This window comes from Bombyx mandarina, chromosome 10 (genome assembly GCF_030267445.1).
Source record: "Bombyx mandarina strain Sakado chromosome 10, ASM3026744v2".
NCBI classification, from domain to species: Eukaryota; Metazoa; Arthropoda; class Insecta; order Lepidoptera; family Bombycidae; genus Bombyx; species Bombyx mandarina.
In genome coordinates, this window is record NC_143217.1 from 10,992,264 (window position 1) to 11,011,798 (window position 19,535).

General features: G+C 40.6%; 1 protein-coding gene across 8 annotated transcripts in view; it reads left to right on the top strand.

Annotated features, from left to right (window-relative positions):
* Positions 1 to 19,535, top strand: part of Rbp6 (RNA-binding protein 6) — a 564,515-nt gene that overhangs the window by 349,234 nt on the left and 195,746 nt on the right. Inside the window, exons 1-2 of one of the 8 annotated variants that reach the window (XM_089730416.1) lie at positions 17,710 to 17,938; positions 18,762 to 18,869. The exons of 6 other annotated variants lie outside the window; for them this stretch is intronic. In XM_089730416.1, the coding sequence (XP_089586542.1) occupies positions 18,867 to 18,869 (3 nt within the window). In that variant the 5' untranslated portion in view covers positions 17,710 to 17,938; positions 18,762 to 18,866. Of the gene's footprint in view, positions 1 to 17,709; positions 17,939 to 18,761; positions 18,870 to 19,535 lie in introns of those variants that run through there. One more of the 8 variants, XM_089730417.1, reaches the window with a different exon arrangement.

Genomic DNA, 19,535 nt, shown 5'->3' on the forward strand with positions numbered 1-19,535 from the left:
CTTTTTATATTCGTTGCAAAAAACAACAAACAAAATAGCTGTCATTAGTCTATTTCAAATACGTCTCATTTTGAAAACGATAACTCTCATTTTCCAAGCACTGATAGGTAAGCGCTACGAACGCCTGTGGTCGATTCATCAGTATTGGCGGTGTGTGAAACTCGACTAGATTCGACTTATTGTGATACCTTAAACTAATCATTCCACACAACAATCTCTGAACTTCTCAACAGATTATAATAGGGTTTCCTTCAACAATTTAGAGACATAGTAGTTGACTATTCAATTTACATAATATATTTAGACTAAATAAAGCTTACTGTTAACGCTTCGATAAATGCTCAAAAAGGTCATGCTAAATATAAGGTATTTAAGACGTCCCGGAATCTGAAACTGAAATAACTTCCGTAAACTATTTTTAAGGGTTTTATATATCATAAACCTATAACCAAAGAGGATAAAATCATTCACTGCAGATTGAATCCCGCGCTGATAAGTTTCACAAGTCCGACTATGTATTTTATTTAACGGAATTTTTGAACGTTGTTTTCACTCACTTGAAACACTGGTCATGGACGGTAAATACAATAATGAAATAAGTTTGTTTATAGCATCCCCCACTCGGCTATTTTAAAATCAAATTAATTACCTAGTTGTTGGCAGCTTGTTTTTAAATTATAATAAACTGACTTTAACTTAACCTTGCAATGCTAACGAACTCTCAATTAATAAATAAAAAAAAACTTTTAATTCATCTACAAAAAGGTATGTTTTTATTAACATTTTAACCGTAATTAAAACTAGTTTCACGATTTAATCTCGAGCTTATTATTTTTATGCCATTATTTCCGAAATATCAAATACTTAATAGTTTTTTACAGTGACACTTATATTCGTAATGTTTAATGTAAAAGTGCAAGCTACGGTGGAATTAAATCCGGAAATATGAGTGCATCTTCAGGAGCCGTAAAAGCGCTCCTTTCACAGGACCTATTCCTGTTCCTTGGATATTAATGATGTCAAAGGTGGAGTGCTTTTGTCTGGGAATTGACGAGTTTCTCAGGAACTACTTCATTTGTTTGAGAAACTCGGAGCGCACTTGTAACAGGATAATTACTTCGTACTGAAATGAGCTACGTAGAATGCATTTTACAAAAAACTTACATCATATATAATCACGTTTGATTGTACGTGTTTTTGATTACTTCCAACGGTTTGAAATTTAAAAAAACCTCATAATTTAGTGATGTTTTTTTTTTTTTTCCCTACCTATGCAGATAGCCTTGAGAGGCTATTTCAGCTTCGCCCTAACGTTTGTAGGTGAGCTCGCGGGGCTCAATCGGAGAGTTGCTAACACTGACCCTAGCAAGAGCAGTGCTTCGCAGAATCTACCACCGGATTGGAAACGCGACCCACTGAGAAGATCCGGCGAGAAACTCAGTGGGCTGTGTCTATGGGTTTAGTGATGAAACAAAGTGTGAGATATTAAACTAATTCTTAGGAACATTTGATACCTGTTATTCTAAAATTTAGCTATCTCGCTCTTTACTCAACTTATTTCTTGTCTTTTTCCTAAGTGTTCCGTTAAGTGTGCGCTCATATTAAATATATATATTTTTTAATTGCTTAGACCAGTGGATGAGCTCACAGCCTACCTGGTATTAAGTGGTTACTGGAGCCCATAGACATCTACAACGTAAATGCGCCACCCACCTTGAGATATGAGTTCTAAGGTCTCAGAATAGCTACAACGGCTGCCCCACCCTTCAAACTGAAACGCATTACTGCTCACGGCTGAAATAGGTAGGGTGGTGGTACCTAGCCATGCGGACTCACAAGAGGTCCTACCATCAGTAAATACTTATTAATTAATTAAGTATTTTAATCCATATATGAAACAAACGGATTAAAGAAATTCAATTCTAGTCCATTGAGTCCATCCTCGATTTGAATAACCCGTCAACGCGTGATAGATTCGCTGAAAGCTATTAACAGATAGCTGCCAGCTCGTTTGACAGCTTCCAAAGCTACCGGGCTCTCCAGTGCGACATAGGATTATCTGGCAGAAAGGCCGCCAGCAATTCGATATGATCGTAAATCATCCGCCATATCGCCATTGAAGGCTCTGTAAAGAACAACATTTTAACCCGCCATTCCTTGTTCGCTCCGTATCTAGAACATGCAATAATGTGAACTTTCGACCGACCAAGTTGAATCTTTATTGAACATTCAAGTTTATTAAGCGAAAACGGATGCCACCCGTGCTCGTAAGTCCGACACTATCGAACTTTCCCTAACAAAGCACCGAGAAAAAGATATAAAGCACATTCCGTAAAGTCGCTATCGTACAATGGCGAAGTTTATTTCGGAAAAAAAAAACGGCTGCGAAAAAAATATGACGTTTGAAAAATGACACGCATTCACAAATCATGCGAGCCCTTTTGTACAAACTTTTTGTATACACGGAGGAATTGAAATCGTTCTTAAACAGTTAAAAATTTTTTATTTATTTATAACTTTATATACTAGACAGTATAAAGGCGGACTTAATGCTTCTCTGACCTTAGGGGGGTGCAGAGATGAACTTTGGTAGGTAAAAATATAAATATATATATATAAGTATAAATTACCATCCATAAATTGTTTAAATTTATGTGTAATAATGAAATCGACACTGACAATTTGTGGGCCGAAATTAATGCGATATTCAATCACACAGCTATCTGAATACGTAAAAACGATAACGAATTAGACGAAGTACACCTGAACGATAATATTGTGCCGGACAAAAACGTCCGACGTTTCGAAATACAAAATTGGATTTGGTTCCGTCGAGAGGAAATGAAGCAATTAATTGAGCAGATGGCGCTGCAGTGCGAGCATTAATCATCGACTAATCGTAACTGCAGTCTTCGATTAAAACGCGCGCCGCGCTGCTCCCAGACACATTTTCCTCAGTTCCGATTGCATCGCCTTACAGTCCGGACGTGTTTTTACGAGAAACTGTCGCTGCCGTCGCGATCTTGTGTCTTGAGTTTCGCTGCATTGTCGTTGTCGCATCGATCGCGGCATTGTTGCGAATTCTTGACGCACTATCGCTGGCGTCGCGACCTTGGGTCGTAAAAGCAACTCGAACTTGTCGATTGTGCATTCGTAACGACTTCACATTATCACCCACTCATATCATTTATTAAATTTAATTATTTATTCGGCGAGCAAAACAGTCTCTTTCGAGACTAACCCCCCGCTGAGATCACCGCTTGTTGTGGCATTCTCACAACCCAGTGGGGCCCCACCTTCCCAAACTCCACCCCAATCCTAGCCGACTGCCGTTTTCACGGCAAAGGCACTCCCCCCCCTTGGAGCTGGTAAAGCTCAGGGGGTGAACTCCTACTCAGGGGACTCGCCTTTCGGCGAGTGTGCCTTAAGTCCCGGGGACGCCCCCCCCGGGCAAAAACGTAAGATGGAAGAAGAACTTTTAGGGTTTCTCGGGTTACTTGCCGAAAAGTACCCGGTGTTATCCAACCTCACGGCCGAATTCGCGGCCTACAGGGCCGCCCGCGCGAGTCCCGCCCCGCCCGCGTCCCTCGCCGCGTCATTTCGAGCCGCGCAGTCATGCCCCGCCCCCAAACCCAATTTGAGCGCACGTACGCACGTAGCGACTCACGAAGCGCCTAGCGCCAACGAAGCGCCTAACGCACCCGCGACGTCATTCTCGCCAATATCATCCGTCGCGTCGTCGGTAATAATTAACTCAGGTTCAGACTCCGATACCGGATCGGAGATGGACTTCGAGTCCGCGACGAGCCCGCAGCCCGGAACCTCGGATGGGTTCCAAACGGTAAAACGCGGGAAAAAACGTACTCGCGCCGTGGAGTCCCGGAGCTCCACGACAAAACAAACCAAGTCAGCGACTGCCTCCCGTCCGCAGGTAGTCGTGACACCGGAGTCGGACTCCGGCCGCCGCGCAACCCCACCGCCGCGTCCCAAGCCCGCATCCGCGCAAAAAACCGTCGCCCCGCCCCCGCTGATTCTCCAGGAGAAGTCAGCGTGGAACCGCGTCTCCCAGGCCCTTCAGGCAAACAAAATAAATTATACCCATGCGCGTAACGTCGCGCATGGGATTCAGATAAAGGTCGCAACGCCGGGCGACCATAGGGCCCTCTCAGCATACCTCCGAAAGGAGAACATAGGTTTCCACACCTATGCTCTTCAGGAGGACCGCGAGCTCCGCGTAGTAATACGCGGAGTTCCGAAGGAACTCGACATAGAGTACGTAAGGGAGGATCTGACCGCTCAGTCCCTCCCGATAGTAAGTGTGCACCGGATGCACAACGGCCGCGACAAAAAACCATATAACATGGTTCTAGTCGCTCTAGAACCAACCCCGGAGGCCAAGAAAAAGATCGCATGTCTCGCGACAGTATGTGGCCTATCCGGGGTTACCATTGAAGCCCCCCATAGACGTGGCACTCCCGGACAGTGCCACAGATGCCAACTATATGGCCACTCGGCTCGGAATTGCCACGCGCGCCCCCGCTGCGTGAAGTGTCTCGGCGATCACGCCACGGTAGATTGCTCGCGAGTTAGGGAAACCGCGACCGAACCTCCAAGCTGTGTCCTATGCCTTAAGCAAGGGCACCCCGCGAATTACCGTGGATGTCCTAGGGCTCCGCGAAAACGTCCGACCCACCCAGCCCCCCGTACCGTCGGCCCAAAGACTTCGGTGCCTTCAGCACCGAAACCCGCCTTCGTACCGGCTGCGGTTCCCACCGTATCGGCGTGGAATAAACCGCTGCCGTATACGAGGTCGGGAACACAAACCGCACCCCAGCCCCCGCTCGCGACACGTCCCGCGCCGCAGCCCCTGCTCGCACCTCCCCCCGCGCCCGCGTACCGTCCCCCGCAACCCTCAGCCGTCAACGACTTCACGCTCGTGCGCGACTTCGTCACGGCGGTCAACTTCGACCGTCTGCGATCGTTCGCAGACGCGTTGCGAAGGGCGGTAAACCCCGAACAACGGCTCGCGGCCGCGTTCGATTACATGGACGTTTACGAGTCCGTGGCCCGTACTTTCTAAAATCACCGGTAATCAATGGCGCAAAACGCTAGAGAGAAACCATATTCCCTTACGTTAGCATTCTACAATGCTAACGGACTCGCGCGACAACGCGATCAAATTTACGAATTCCTCCGCGACAATCTTGTAGATATTCTGCTAGTGCAGGAGACCTGCCTGAAGCCCTCGCGTCGTGACCCGAAAGTCGCGAATTACGTCATGGTTAGGAATGACAGACTCACCGCCTCCAAAGGCGGGACTGCCATTTACTATAGGCGGGCCCTGCACGTTGTCCCTCTCGATACCCCCTCGCTCTCACATATCGAGGCGTCAGTGTGCCGTATCTCGCTGACGGGACACCAGCCGATCGTCATCGCATCCGTTTATCTCCCCCCGGACAAGCCCCTTCTGAGCAGTGACATCGAGTCACTGTTCGGCATGGGAGACTCCGTCATCCTGGCAGGCGATTTAAATTGCCACCACACTAGGTGGAACTGCCACAGTTCAAACATAAATGGTAGGCGTCTCGACGCGTTTATAGACGACCTTACCTTTGAAGTAGTCGGTCCCCCAACTCCAACATGTTATCCGTATAACATCGCGCTCCGTCCGAGCACTATAGACCTGGCACTGCTGAGGAACGTAACTCTGCGCTTGCGTTCCATCGAAGCAATGTCAGAGCTCGACTCAGACCACCGACCTGTCGTTATGCAGCTCGGTCGCCCCCACAACCCAGTCACAGCTACGAGGACCATGGTGGACTGGAAGAAGCTGGGCAAATGCTTAGCCGATGCCGCTCCACCAATCCTCCCCTGCGGCCCGGATTCAACTCCCTCCCCCGAGGACACAGTCGAATCCATAAACATCATCACGGATCACATCTCTTCCGCGATCATAAGATCCTCAAAAGAAGTCGATGTGGAGGATAGCTTCCACCGCATCAGACTGTCCCCCGAACTTAGGAACCTCCTAAGAGTTAGAAACGCGGCAATCCGGGCCTACGATCAACTTCCCACGCACTCAAACCGGATTCGGAGGCGTCGTCTACAGCGGGATGTAAAATCTCGCCTAAGCGACGCCCGAAATGAGAATTGGGATAGTTACTTAGAAGGACTCGCGCCCTCTCATCAAGCATACTGGCGACTAGCAAGGACTCTCAAGTCCGAAACTACCGCTACTATGCCTCCTCTCGTACGCCCTTCAGGCCAACCACCGGCTTTCGATGACGATGACAAGGCAGAGTTGCTGGCCGATGCACTGCAAGAGCAGTGCACCACCAGCACTCAATACGCGGACCCCGAACACACCGAGGCAGTCGACAGGGAGGTCGAGCGCAGAGCTTCCCTGCCACCCTCGGACGCGTTACCCCCCATTACCTCTGACGAAGTTAGAGAAGTAATAGACAACCTTCAACCTAAGAAGGCACCCGGCTCCGACGGCATCCGCAACCGCGCGTTAAAACTCTTACCAGTCCAACTGATAACAATGTTGGCTACCATCTTAAATGCTGCTATGACGCACTGCATCTTTCCGGCGGTATGGAAAGAAGCAGACGTTATCGGTATACACAAGCCGGGCAAACCGAATAATGAAACCGCTAGTTACCGACCGATTAGTCTCCTCCCAGCGATAGGCAAAATTTACGAACGGCTCCTTCGGAAACGCCTCTGGGACTTCGTTACCGCGAACAAAATTCTAATAGACGAGCAGTTTGGATTCCGCGCCAAACACTCGTGCGTACAACAAGTGCACCGCCTCACGGAGCACATCTTAATAGGGCTAAATAGGCGTAAACAAATCCCGACCGGCGCCCTCTTCTTCGATGTAGCGAAGGCGTTCGACAAAGTCTGGCACAACGGTTTGATCTACAAACTGTACAACATGGGAGTGCCAGACAGACTCGTGCTCATCATACGAGACTTCTTGTCGAACCGTTCGTTTCGATATCGAGTAGAGGGAACTCGTTCTCGTCCCCGTCATCTGACTGCCGGAGTCCCGCAAGGCTCCGCACTCTCCCCGTTACTATTTAGTTTGTATATCAACGATATACCCCGGTCTCCGGAGACCCATCTAGCGCTCTTCGCCGATGACACGGCTATCTACTACTCGTGTAGGAAGATGTCGTTGCTTCATCGGCGACTCCAGACCGCAGTAACCACCATGGGACAGTGGTTCCGGAAGTGGCGAATAGACATTAACCCCACGAAAAGCACAGCGGTGCTATTCAAAAGGGGTCGCCCTCCGAATACCACATCGAGCACCCCACTCCCCAGTAGGCGCGTAAACACCTCCGCCGTTAGCCCCATCACTCTCTTTGACCAGCCCATACCGTGGGCCCCGAAGGTCAAATACCTAGGCGTCACCCTCGACAGAGGGATGACATTCCGTCCCCACGTAAAAACGGTACGCGATCGCGCCGCGTTTATACTAGGACGACTCTACCCAATGCTTTGTAGACGAAGCAAACTGTCCCTCCGTAACAAGGTAACCCTCTACAAAACTTGCATACGCCCCGTCATGACGTATGCAAGCGTAGTGTTCGCTCACGCGGCCCGCACCAACTTGAAACCCCTTCAGGTAATACAATCCCGATTCTGCAGGATAGCCGTCGGAGCACCATGGTTCCAGAGGAACGTGGACCTCCACGATGACCTGGAGCTCGACCCCGTCAGTAAGTATCTACAGTCGGCATCGCTGCGCCACTTTGAGAAGGCGGCACGACATGAGAACCCTCTTGTCGTGGCCGCCGGAAACTACATACCCGATCCTGTAGACCGTTTGGTAAACCGTCGACGTCGCCCAAAGCACGTCATCACGGATCCTCCTGATCCACTAACGGTGCTTTTAGGCAATACAAGCACCGGTCACCGTCCTCGCCGAACCCGTCGCTTGCGACGAAGGGCTCGACGAGCGAATTAACCCACAGACACAGCCCACTGAGTTTCTCGCCGGATCTTCTCAGTGGGTCGCGCTTCCGATCCGGTGGTAGATTCTGCGAAGCACTGCTCTTGCTAGGGCGGTGTTAGCAATTCTCCGGTTTGAGCCCCGCGAGCTCACCTACACAAGCTAGGGTAAGCTGAAATAGCCTCTCAAGGCTATCAGCATAGGTAGGAAAAATAAAAACTCCCAGACGCGACGAGACATCACGTGTCGATGGCGCGTCATGTTCTATATTCGTATATTTATAGGTTATTCGTTCGGTTTTCCGTTCCAAATTTAAATTTGATAAGACAGTAATTGAAAAGTATTACAGCATTTTTCTCACTGTTTTTGCGATTGAAACTCAGCTTCTTTTTAAGTTTGTCAAGCTACAATCCGCTGTGATTTTAGTTAATTGTATGAAAAATATTTCTTGATATTGCTTATGTACGTGACTAACTACTAATCACGCATTGTTTACGAAATGACAAAAATATTGCTTGAACTAGCTATAACACCTGCGCCAAATTTCAAGTCAATTGGATAAATGAAGCGAACGCATTCTTTGGCTAAACAGAAAAACAACAGAACAAAAGCACTCTTCAATATTTATTTATGTATATATAAGTAAATATAGAAAAGCTAGGTACCATTTTATTCTCTGTTTGTCAAACGATTTTTGTCTTTTTTTGTTTTGTAGTAGTGATGAGCTTTAGCGATATCGATAAAAAACAGTGATAATTCGAAGACGAATGTTTATAAGAACATACATTACTCTGCACAAAACTCAAATTTCGAATTCTTATGATCACTTATTTGTGACGACAAAAAATATATTTAAATGAAATTAAATCGTATAATTAGTTTTGAAAAAGTGTTATTTTCACTGACATATTAACTCTTTACTTCTTATTTCGCACGTATTAATTCAATGGACGAAATCGTAAAACATAAACATTTTTGTTTAAAATATATGAAGGCATAAATAACCTCATTTATGAAAGTTAAGTCATTAAAGCAGGCTACCTAAAAAATAACAGCAATAAAGTACAATATTTTATCTAAATGGCAACCTCATTTAATCGTCTCGTAATTAATTTCAGTTTGAAAATTTCATAATTATTCAAGTAAGAAAGCAATTAAAAATGGATTATACGTAAAAACGAAGCAAGTGGCGCGTTTAAGAGTCGGAATCGAACCGAGAGCGGGTAGATTAAGGCACTTGCCCGGCCCGGATTACTGGACAAGCTAGTGGTAATGAAATTCGCTCCGAGGAAATGTTGGGATAAAGATAGGCTTGCCAGATTAGATATTTTGAAATACGGGACTGTGCAAGAATGTTCTAGTGTATTTCAATTATCGTAGAACATCTGTCATCATGGTAAACCCATATCAATATTTATTTTTAATAAAATTGCAATTTACGGAAAAAAAAATTTCAACGGTGTAACTTACCAAAATTTTTGCTAATAAATTTCTTTCAAATCGATAAAAAACGCTTACTTGTCAATTAAAAATAATTATAATAGTATTTAAGGAATATATTTGATAGTTACAATATCTGGCAACTCTAAATGGAGGCCTAGTGTTTTAAGCTCTGTGCAGGCAACCGCTGATTGTATTTGATGAGAATTTTATCTGTTTTTGTTCCGTTACGAGTGTCGATCCTCGAGTAATCGTTGATTTAATTCGACTAAATCTTTGTTAATTGTGTTCTCAAGATTTAAAGTCTCCTTAATGATAGTAAAATAAATCTGTTACACGAAGAATGCTATTTCGGAGACTAACGATTACATTTTAAATTTTTTAAAAACTTGTCCATAAAATTAAATTAAACCCAAAGGTTTTTAAACATATCATAAAAAATAATTGAAGTAAAATAAATCGTTTTTTTAGTTAACAGCTTTTTAGGTCGTTCATTCTAACCAATAAAAAAAGAAAACCTACTGAGTATTTCACTGCTTGTTCAACTCACGACAGAAATGTAATTGGAAAAGGCTTCACGAGTTAATTAACTGGACGAAATCGTTACGATACAAAACATAGTGAAATCAATTTACCTATGTAGAATGTTCTACTCATTTAAAACTATTGAAGCATAGAATCTGTAAAGGGCACGTCGATTCTTGCCGATCCCTAAGGACCGTCGAAGCGGGCCTTACGTCACTCCCCAATTGTGATCCAATTAGGAATGGCTCCACATCCGCTTATGTATTTAGCTGGACGGGACTGTGATCATTTCGCAGACGCACAATGGTCCGCCTGGCTCACGGGACGTGTTACTTAAATTTGTTAACAAAGATTCAGATTTCACAGTACTTTTCTCCGAAAGGAATTACGTTTGATACATTTTCTAGTATTTTTCAGCTAATGGTACATTTTATTCAAAATTGAATGCTTCGGTGTTTGAGAATAGTGTGTATCCAATATTTCATTGAAATTTCGATTTTTTACAACACATGTAATAATAATTCAATTTTGTTAAATTTCACTCTGTGTCTAGACTTTAAATGACCTACGCTTACTAAAAAAATTAATGTAAAATAATTAATAATTGTTATCTTGCACGTGCAGAAGACTTTCATGTTTTTTAAAGAAGTTACAAATAAACGTTTTAAAGTATGCCTAATAAATAAAAGGAAAAAAATAAGGCTCAAAATCATCTTAAATGTTAAGTGATATTTGTGAGCAGACCTGTATCGTATGTTTTAGACATTAGAAATCTTAGCGGATCGGTGTCTTAACTTAGCCATGATTCCTAAATAGCGATTTGATTTCACTTTCAACGAATGCTTTTCAGTTCGGCTTCGGCATTTAATATGAATTAATTCACATAGTTGTGTATATCAGTCCAATTATAATCGAGATTGAGGTATGATCGTTTAAATTTATAATAGGTTTATAAATGATAACTTAAAAGCCTTATCGATTGGCTGTTTGTTCGTGTTTAATTTCGATTTGCGTGAGTAAATAAAATAAATTGCAAATTAAACGGCGACCACTAAATTTATTTGAGCTCAAGTATTTACTGTAAATTGTCTAAAGTAAACAAAAATTACGGTTAAAATACGCGGTACTTGTTACTCAGCTTGCTTCACATTATTTGGCGAAAACGATAGTGGATCAAGGAATAAGAAAGTTGATTCTTCAAATTTATTAAAGTAATTAAAGGAGTAATCAAATAGCAAAAAAATTTCGTCTACATACATTTTCGGTACATTACGGTTCATGACGTCACTGTGATAAAATGGCGGGTGTGCGAAAGAGACAGAGGACAAATTATGAAGAACCTCGTGAAGTTTGACGTGACATACTAGTTTTCTCCTGTGTAATATTTAAACTGAATGTTGTCATATAAGAAGCTCCGGACTAGAAATTTTATTTTCTGTTTCAATCTTGATCATATTCTCGTATATCGAAAATGAAAACTTACATGGAAAAATATATTAATAAAAGTAAAGTGAAACGATACAAAGTTTCGCGGTGTTTAACGGCGAAAGTATCGAGGGAATATATTAAGTTTGTAACAAGTTCAGGATAGGTGCTCGACGCGAACACGCACAAAAATATTGCAAAAATTCAAGTACGTACCTAGAGGGGTAAGATAGATGGCCGGGTAAGTGAATTGCAACATCTCTGATGTACTTTGAATTATCGCAGCGAAAACTTGTATATCGTATGTTTTTTTTTATTGTCCTTGTAGGCAGACAAGCATACGGCCCACCTGATGGTGAGTGGTTAGCGTCACCCATGGACTTCAGCAATGCCAGGGGCAGAGCCAAGCCGCTGCCTACCAAACCAATGAGTTCATTATGTTGTTTTATTGTCATAGGAGGCACGCGAAAATACGATAAGACTGATAGTAAGTGGTCACTGTAACTCATGGGCATCAGAAAAGTCAAGGCGCAGATAAGCTGCTGCCTAATGAAAATACCTGCTAATATCTAAGAGAAATAAAAAAAATATTTTTTTAAGAATAACATTATGACAATAATTGCTTATAACAAAAATATAACAGTATTCGATATTGAATTAAATCTTAATAAATAATACAAAGGAGTAATACTAGGGAACTATTTTTATTCAAATGAGCTTTATTGGTATAAAATTAAACAAAAAATTTGCAACCCTAATCTATATTATACAACCAATATTTCGTATTACCTGACAGTGACGTGTCGTCTGGTTTCCGCAGAAGTTGCAATACAAATGTCACACGCCGAACAAACAATTAATCAAGCCCAACAAACAATAAGGCTTTCGCTCAAATTTAGTAGTAGTTCGGAACCACTTTCTCCGATATTTAGGGTAATTGTTTTACTGGTTTTACTGGTGGTAGGACCTCTTGTGAGTCCACGCGGGTAGGTACCACCGCCCTGCCTGTTTCTGCCGTGAAGCAGTAATGCGTTTCGGTCTGAAGGGTAGGGCAGCCGTTGTAACTATACTGAGATCTTACAACTGATATCTCAAGGTGGGTGGCGCATTTACGTTGTAGATTTCTATGGGCTCCAGTAACCACTTAACACCAGGTGGCCTGTGAGATCGTCCACCCATCAAAGCAATAAAAAAAAAACGTAATGTATAGTGAAAAAATAGTAAGTGACAACAGGATTAAATCGTTTTATTCCCTAATTTCGCGTTTATTAAAATAATAACAGTATGTAAACACAATCTTTGTCCTTATTTCTGCTGCGAAGCGCTCATCTGTTCTTTTTTGAAGGGTGGGAATTATTGTTTTGGAATAAAATTGAGATTTCGATCGGCATCTGTGATCGGCGTGGGTCAGGTGGCAGTGTTCATATTGTTGAGATTGACGGCTTCTGGTAAACGCGTCACAAGGCGAAAACCAACAGGATGTCAACTCATCTAGCACAATAAAAATCTATTTGAAAACAAAAAGGTTTTTATTCAAACAGGCCTTTATAGATGTTTTTAAATCATCATGACTACCATCATTTCGGAATTCAGTTTCACTTTGAGAAGAATACGGGCAAAGGACTCAGGGCTTGCTTCTCTTCAAAATGCACAAAATTTCATTAAATTAATGCACACAAAGTAATGATAGTAATAATAAGTAGGAAATTCTAAATTTAGATTCATAAAACGTTGGGAAACATTAGTCAAATACATACATATCTATATATTAATACGTGAAGAAAAAACCTTTGTATCCCTTTTTACGAAAACTGCGCGGACGGAGGAAAATGAAATTTCCCACATTTATAGAGAATATAGAGAAAGAGTGCAGAATGTTAATCTTTTTTTAAATTATACCTAAAAATACATTAAATCAATATAAAAAACATTACACACGCATGCATACTATTTATTTACTGTCAAACTTTTGTTTTTGACGTCTGTGGTCAAATTGAGAATAGATTAAATATTGTTTGTCTTTATTAATATTTTTCTATAGTGTAGTCTTGGCGAATTTTGTGATTATAAAACTATAGAAGAATAGTCTTTGAAAATAGAATCATAATAGTGTACAAACTTATAATTTCAATTAATTATAGTCGAATTTCGACTACCGGGCGACCACTAGTATACAATAAATGCGATTAGACTGTAGCTGACAAATGACCGACAAATGTTAAAACAATATTATATAATAATCCCGAAAATTCCTAACTAAATATTAAGTAACAAGGAATTTTCGAGTAAATTATTTCTTCGATCATTCACTTGATCATATACACGCTTTATAAGTTATCCTATGCGTATAACCGAAACTCTAAATATAGCTTACAACCACTTCCGGAGTATGAAATTCAACAGATTTTGCATAAATTACGGCAATTATATAATAATTCTTTCAATTAAATATATAATAATTGTTTCAACCTAGAGTGTGCAATTTCAAGTAATTCTCAAATTACTTAAATGAATTTCGGAATGATGACAAGTCACCACGATATTAAATTATGAGATCGTAACTTCATTCACGAACCTATCTCTCAAGACGAAAACCATGATTGTTTCGCGACAGGAATAGGTTACTATAGTACTTACCCACGTAAGCTTATAATACACCCTACTTCAAGTATAAATTACTTACATCTTTATAGTGTAGAGATTCGAAATCATTCATTTGGCGATTGTAATTGCTTCAGAAAACTGATGGTATCACGAGTCGTAGGGAAATATGTCATTTCATATTAACCATTTCTACCTCGAGGTTTTCAATTTTGAAGGTAAACTGCTATTAAAAAGTAATTGACACTTCAACCTCGATGTGAGCATTCATGTTTCTACATTCATACGCTCCGATAATGACTTAACACCAGTATCGTGAGTTCTCTTACCACATCATATGGAACAGACTTTGAATTAAATAAATAAAGTCTTATTTTACTACAAAATTTTAACGTAATTTGCCTTCATATTATATTTACATAATAAGTGTGCTTTGCTGCGGTTTCCCTTTGTTGTTGTTTCCATCAGTAGAACGTTGTTTCAAGTGTATGGTATATTCGAGAATGTTAGTTATTCCAGAACAGTAATTACAAGAATTATGAAAAAATTATTAAATTTGTCTAGATGTAAAAGTAGTAAAAGTAGCTTTTGAATTGTATTTAAAAATAAACTTGTATTCGGATATAGAACTAAAAATACATACATATACTTATATATATTTACGTATGTATATATAATTATATTATTCACGAAATATGGGCTATGGAATGAGCTCCCCTCCACGGTGTTTCCTGAGCGCTATGACATGTCCTTCAAACGAGGCTTGTGGAGAGTATTAAGCGATAGGCAGCGGCTTGGCTCTGCCCCTGGCATTGCTGTAGTCAATGGGCGACGGTAACCACTCACCATCAGGTGGGCCGCACGCTCGTCAGCCTACAAGAGCAATACAAAAAAAAAGAAACCTACTAATGTTTGGGCTTGAAATTTTTGTTGTATATTAAAATTATGCCGTCGTTAAATTCAACTGTTAGGAGCCCACAATTGCACGAAACATAAACAAAGTGTAAGATTTAAGTCACAAAAGTGTAATCGCGCCCGCATACCGACCGCAGGTAGACGCGTCTATTATTTTTCATATCTATGCTTCCGTGCCGAGCCGGTGATTACTTTTAATTTCAACCGCTTCGTTGTTGAAAAGCATGTTGTACAACCTAAAAACTGTTTGCGAACATTTTTTTAATGAACGCCATCGGGTCACGGCTTTGATATGTTTCTGTTGACACGATACTTAATACTCACCATTCGTGTTCATGGGTGCTTTTGAAATAATTTTGCTGTTGTATTTAAAGTGATGCGTGAGCTTTGTGTTTCATTCTTTATTTGTTCGTACGGCGACTGTTTTTGGAGCTTAATCGTTATTTTGCGTAGATAAGCTTAAGCTTGAAAACTTTTTGCGTAAATACCAATATAATGTGTTGTTTTAAAATAATTTAATGAACTTTTCAGACAATATACTTAATATCACTTTATAAATTACTGTATCATATACTGGGGACATATTGCTAATCTACACGGCTGGATATCACCATCCTGTCTCTTTCTGCCACAAAGCATTCTGCGTTTTGGTTTGAAGATTTAACTAGTTGTTTAGTATAATCTAAAACTAAAACATCAATTTCGTAGTTGGCTTCCTGTAACTGATGAAAACGAGATAGACCCTGGACTCGTCTCTATCAAGAGCAATAAAACGATTTTAATACATACTTTTACTGGTGGTAGGAACTCTTGTGAGTCCGCACGTGTAGGTACCACCACCCCGTCTATTTATGCCGTGAAGGAGTAGTGCGTTTCGGTTTGAAGTAACTATACTGAGACCTTAACTTATATCTCAAGGTGGGTGGCGCATTTACGTTGTAGATGTCTATGGGCTCCAGTAACCACTTAATACTAGGTGGGCTAGCTCGTCTACCCATGTAAGCAATAAAAAAAACATACGTATGTTAGCCGAAGTTATTAAAAAAAACACAATGCAGATAACAGAGAAACGTTTTATATTTTTTGTGAGTCTGATGGCTGCATTTAATTCGTGTGGACGTCTTAAAAGTTTAATTGCATACAAGTTCAGTTCTAAAATTCGTTTAAGATTATTTTTTAAGCTGTATCCAATGAATCGATGAACCCGTTCATCTGCTGTATAAAATCAAAACAATTTTTGAATAAGCAACTAATATTTAAAATCAGATTTAAAAACTATTCTTTGCTAGTGAAGAATTAGTCTATTTTTTACTCTACATTGTTAGCTGTTGAGAAAATAGCCATTTCATTACAGAAATGAAATATTCACACTAAGCTTTGCAACTTGAGTCGCAATAACAATTATGTTTTATTAGTGGATTTTTGTAAAGCATCAGATTGATCAACTAAAAATAAAAAAAATCTAATGAAATGAAACATGTTATGCGCTAAATTATTTTCATATACCTAATATTTATTTGTTACATAGTCGATTTGAAAAGGATAGCAATTAATATCTTACTTCACGAAATTCTAATGTAAGTCATATGCAAGAGCGAGACAACAGTGTATCGCTTGCTTCTAACGTTTATTTTACGAATTTTCTGTAATAATGATATTAAAAACAATTAGGTAACTAATTTAATTTTCGATCTAATCATACTTGTTAATAAGTCTTAATCCTGATCTGACCCGTCAATCAGTTTTGAGTTTCCGTTTAAAGTGTGGAATAGCCTTTTCTTCAATTTAATTGTGAAATGGCCTCTTGTCTTAATGTGATTTTGCATTTTTTTTTTCATTAAGCTTCACATAATATTAAATGAACTGATTTTTATCTGCTCATTCATATCGTTCAAAAGAATAAAAAAGGCAAAATATTATCCAACATATTTTATATATATTTTACAAACATTCATTTGTTTATAGATTAATAATTTCTAAAAGTATTTTTGTTTAAGTAGAAAAAAAAACATAAAAAGAATATCAAATTGAAAACTACACAAAAATAAAATCCTATATCCCGTAGCAGCTGTCTAAACAGTTTCAAAGCGACTCACTTTGCATAAAAATGCCGAGACGTCAACCGTTTACAAATAACTCCTTTCTCTTTTTGTGGTATTTTTTTGTATTTCTCCGTCTAAACTTATGACACAAATATGAAACATCAAAATTGAAATGCTGCCAAATATGGTCGTGTGGGAAGTATGCATTTTGAAACTCAAATGGACAAAAGTCGTAGTGCTCGCTACGTCGTAGATGGGCTACATGCTACGGCCTACGCGAGGCTTGGATTCTTCGAGTTGATGAAACTAATAGATTTAATATTGACATCAATATGGCGGCAAACTTTACTTTGTGAGGGACTGCAGGTTGATTAATTTTAAAATCGTATAATTCGAGAAGAAATTAACTAGGCACGGTACAGAAACTTAAGATGAATTTTACTTTATGTGTGCTGAAATGTTGACCCATAAATGAATTATTGGTCAGGTGTTCGTTTTTTACGATCAATCGATGCTAATTAGGAGGTGAGCGTTCGACACCAAGTTCCATCGCAAGAATATTTCAGACCCGCCGCGGTGATAAATCAAACTCGAAACCGTAATGAAAGCGAACGGATCGCGTCGCGAAGAGAAGGGAGGAAAAAATATCACGGAAAAAATCAGGTGCGTCCCCCGGTCGGGTGCCGAGAGAAAAACAGTCGGTCGGGCTGTGCGGGCGGGTGGTGGGCGGGGGTGGGTGGTGGCGGTCGATGCGGGGGGCGGGCGCTGGGCGGCCGACGCGTGCGCGTGGCCTGCCCCCGGCGTCGCGCGGCCACACTTCCAGCGGCTCCGTCGCTCGTCACCCGCGTCGCCGACCGCCGCTGCACTCCCTCTCGCGCCGACCGCCGGCCCGCGCCGTGCGACTATCACTCGCGTCCCGCTCTCACTTTATGTGTACAAAGTGAACAAGTCAGTGCTTCCTAACGCGATCGCGACAGTGCTCCCGCTGCCGATTAACTAGCCGGATCCGACGTGCACGCTGCTCAGGGTTAGTACACGATCAGTTTGCAATATCCGTGCACTTGTCAACTGGTCACATACCGTCGGTGCTATCAGTGATTCATGACGCGATATTAAAAGTTTATTTTAGGAACACAAAGTTTTAAAGTTAAAGAGTGCGCGCCGCGTCGGATGCACATTGCCCCAGCCGCAAGTGGTTCTTATAGGCTGGGCGGCGCCGTCATGTCGCTCCCTCCTCTCGACCCTCACTAAAAACAACAAACAGATCAATCGACCTGTTATATTCATACGGACACTTTAAATGTGAATCTCAGATCTGTTATTTTGTTTGGCACGAGTTGATCTCGGCAGACTCAACAACAAGCGCAATATTTTGTTTGTACTTAAATAGTGCGATAAGATAAGACCGGCCGAACTAATAGCTCGGATAAAATTGTTAAATCGCATAAAACAACGATATTAACTGGGAAAAATATAAGTTCGTTAGAGTTTGTTTTTCTTATTTGGGAGAAAATTTTGGAAAACATTTGTTTGTGTGACCATTGGTTATCTTGTAGAGCTTTTTTTCCTTAATGTTGAATTTATTGTAAAAACTCCATGAATCCAATCCAAGTTTGTATAATTATTTATATGATTTCTAAATTACGATAGCTGGTTCACTCAGATGAAAATTTCATTGAATAAATACATTAATGCCGCGTTTGCTTCCTCGGTGCGTACTCTGCGTCTGTAAATTTTAAAGTTTCGTTAGTAGGATTTTTTTAGGATAGATGCGATATACAAACGTTACAAACGTAGTCGGATAGATTTAATTTTGAACCTTTGTGATTAAAATAATTTCGTTTTTTCAGTAAAAATACCGTAAAGTGAGTAGCAGCGAATAGCGTATACAATAGTAAACGCGCGAAATAAAAATTGTCACGATACAGTCTCCACAAAGCCACAGAAACACCAAAATGGTAAGTTGATCGGTAAATTTGTATCTAATTTGTAGATGATAATTTGTTGATTTTTATTTGCGATTTTAATAAATTTAATATACTGTTTTTTGTTGTTGTTTTTTTTTGCTATACATTCTCGCCTATAAAATACAGCCGGAACTGAAACAGAGTTATATATGAATGATAGTCCTGTTTGGTCATTTCGTCTCACGGAATGATGAAGATATGTAAGCGCACCGCTTAGGAAAGAAGTCTTATTCTGCACATTTCTACAGCACCCAAACATTTTTACAAGCTTTGTTTATTGTAGACTTTATTATTTTAATGATTGAGTGAATAAACTCAATCTAATCGAATAAAGAATAAAATTCATCACTTTATTGCTGGTTAAACGATTTTTAATACTCATTATCCACAAATGAGTAAGCCAGTAAAATTGAGTAAAAGATAATTGACGTCTCAAATGACATAATAATATTCTAGGGATCAGAAGGGACTGCTCCAGTAATGATAGTCATATAAATTTATTACACTTATTTACTTCACATATATCATATGAAATAAGCGACCATCGTCATTTAAAAAAAACCTCAAAATATATTTCATCCTCCTTAATCGCAGCTTCTAATTAAATGTTTGGTAATGTATTAGTGATTTAATCGCCGAGAATATTACTCCAGTCGT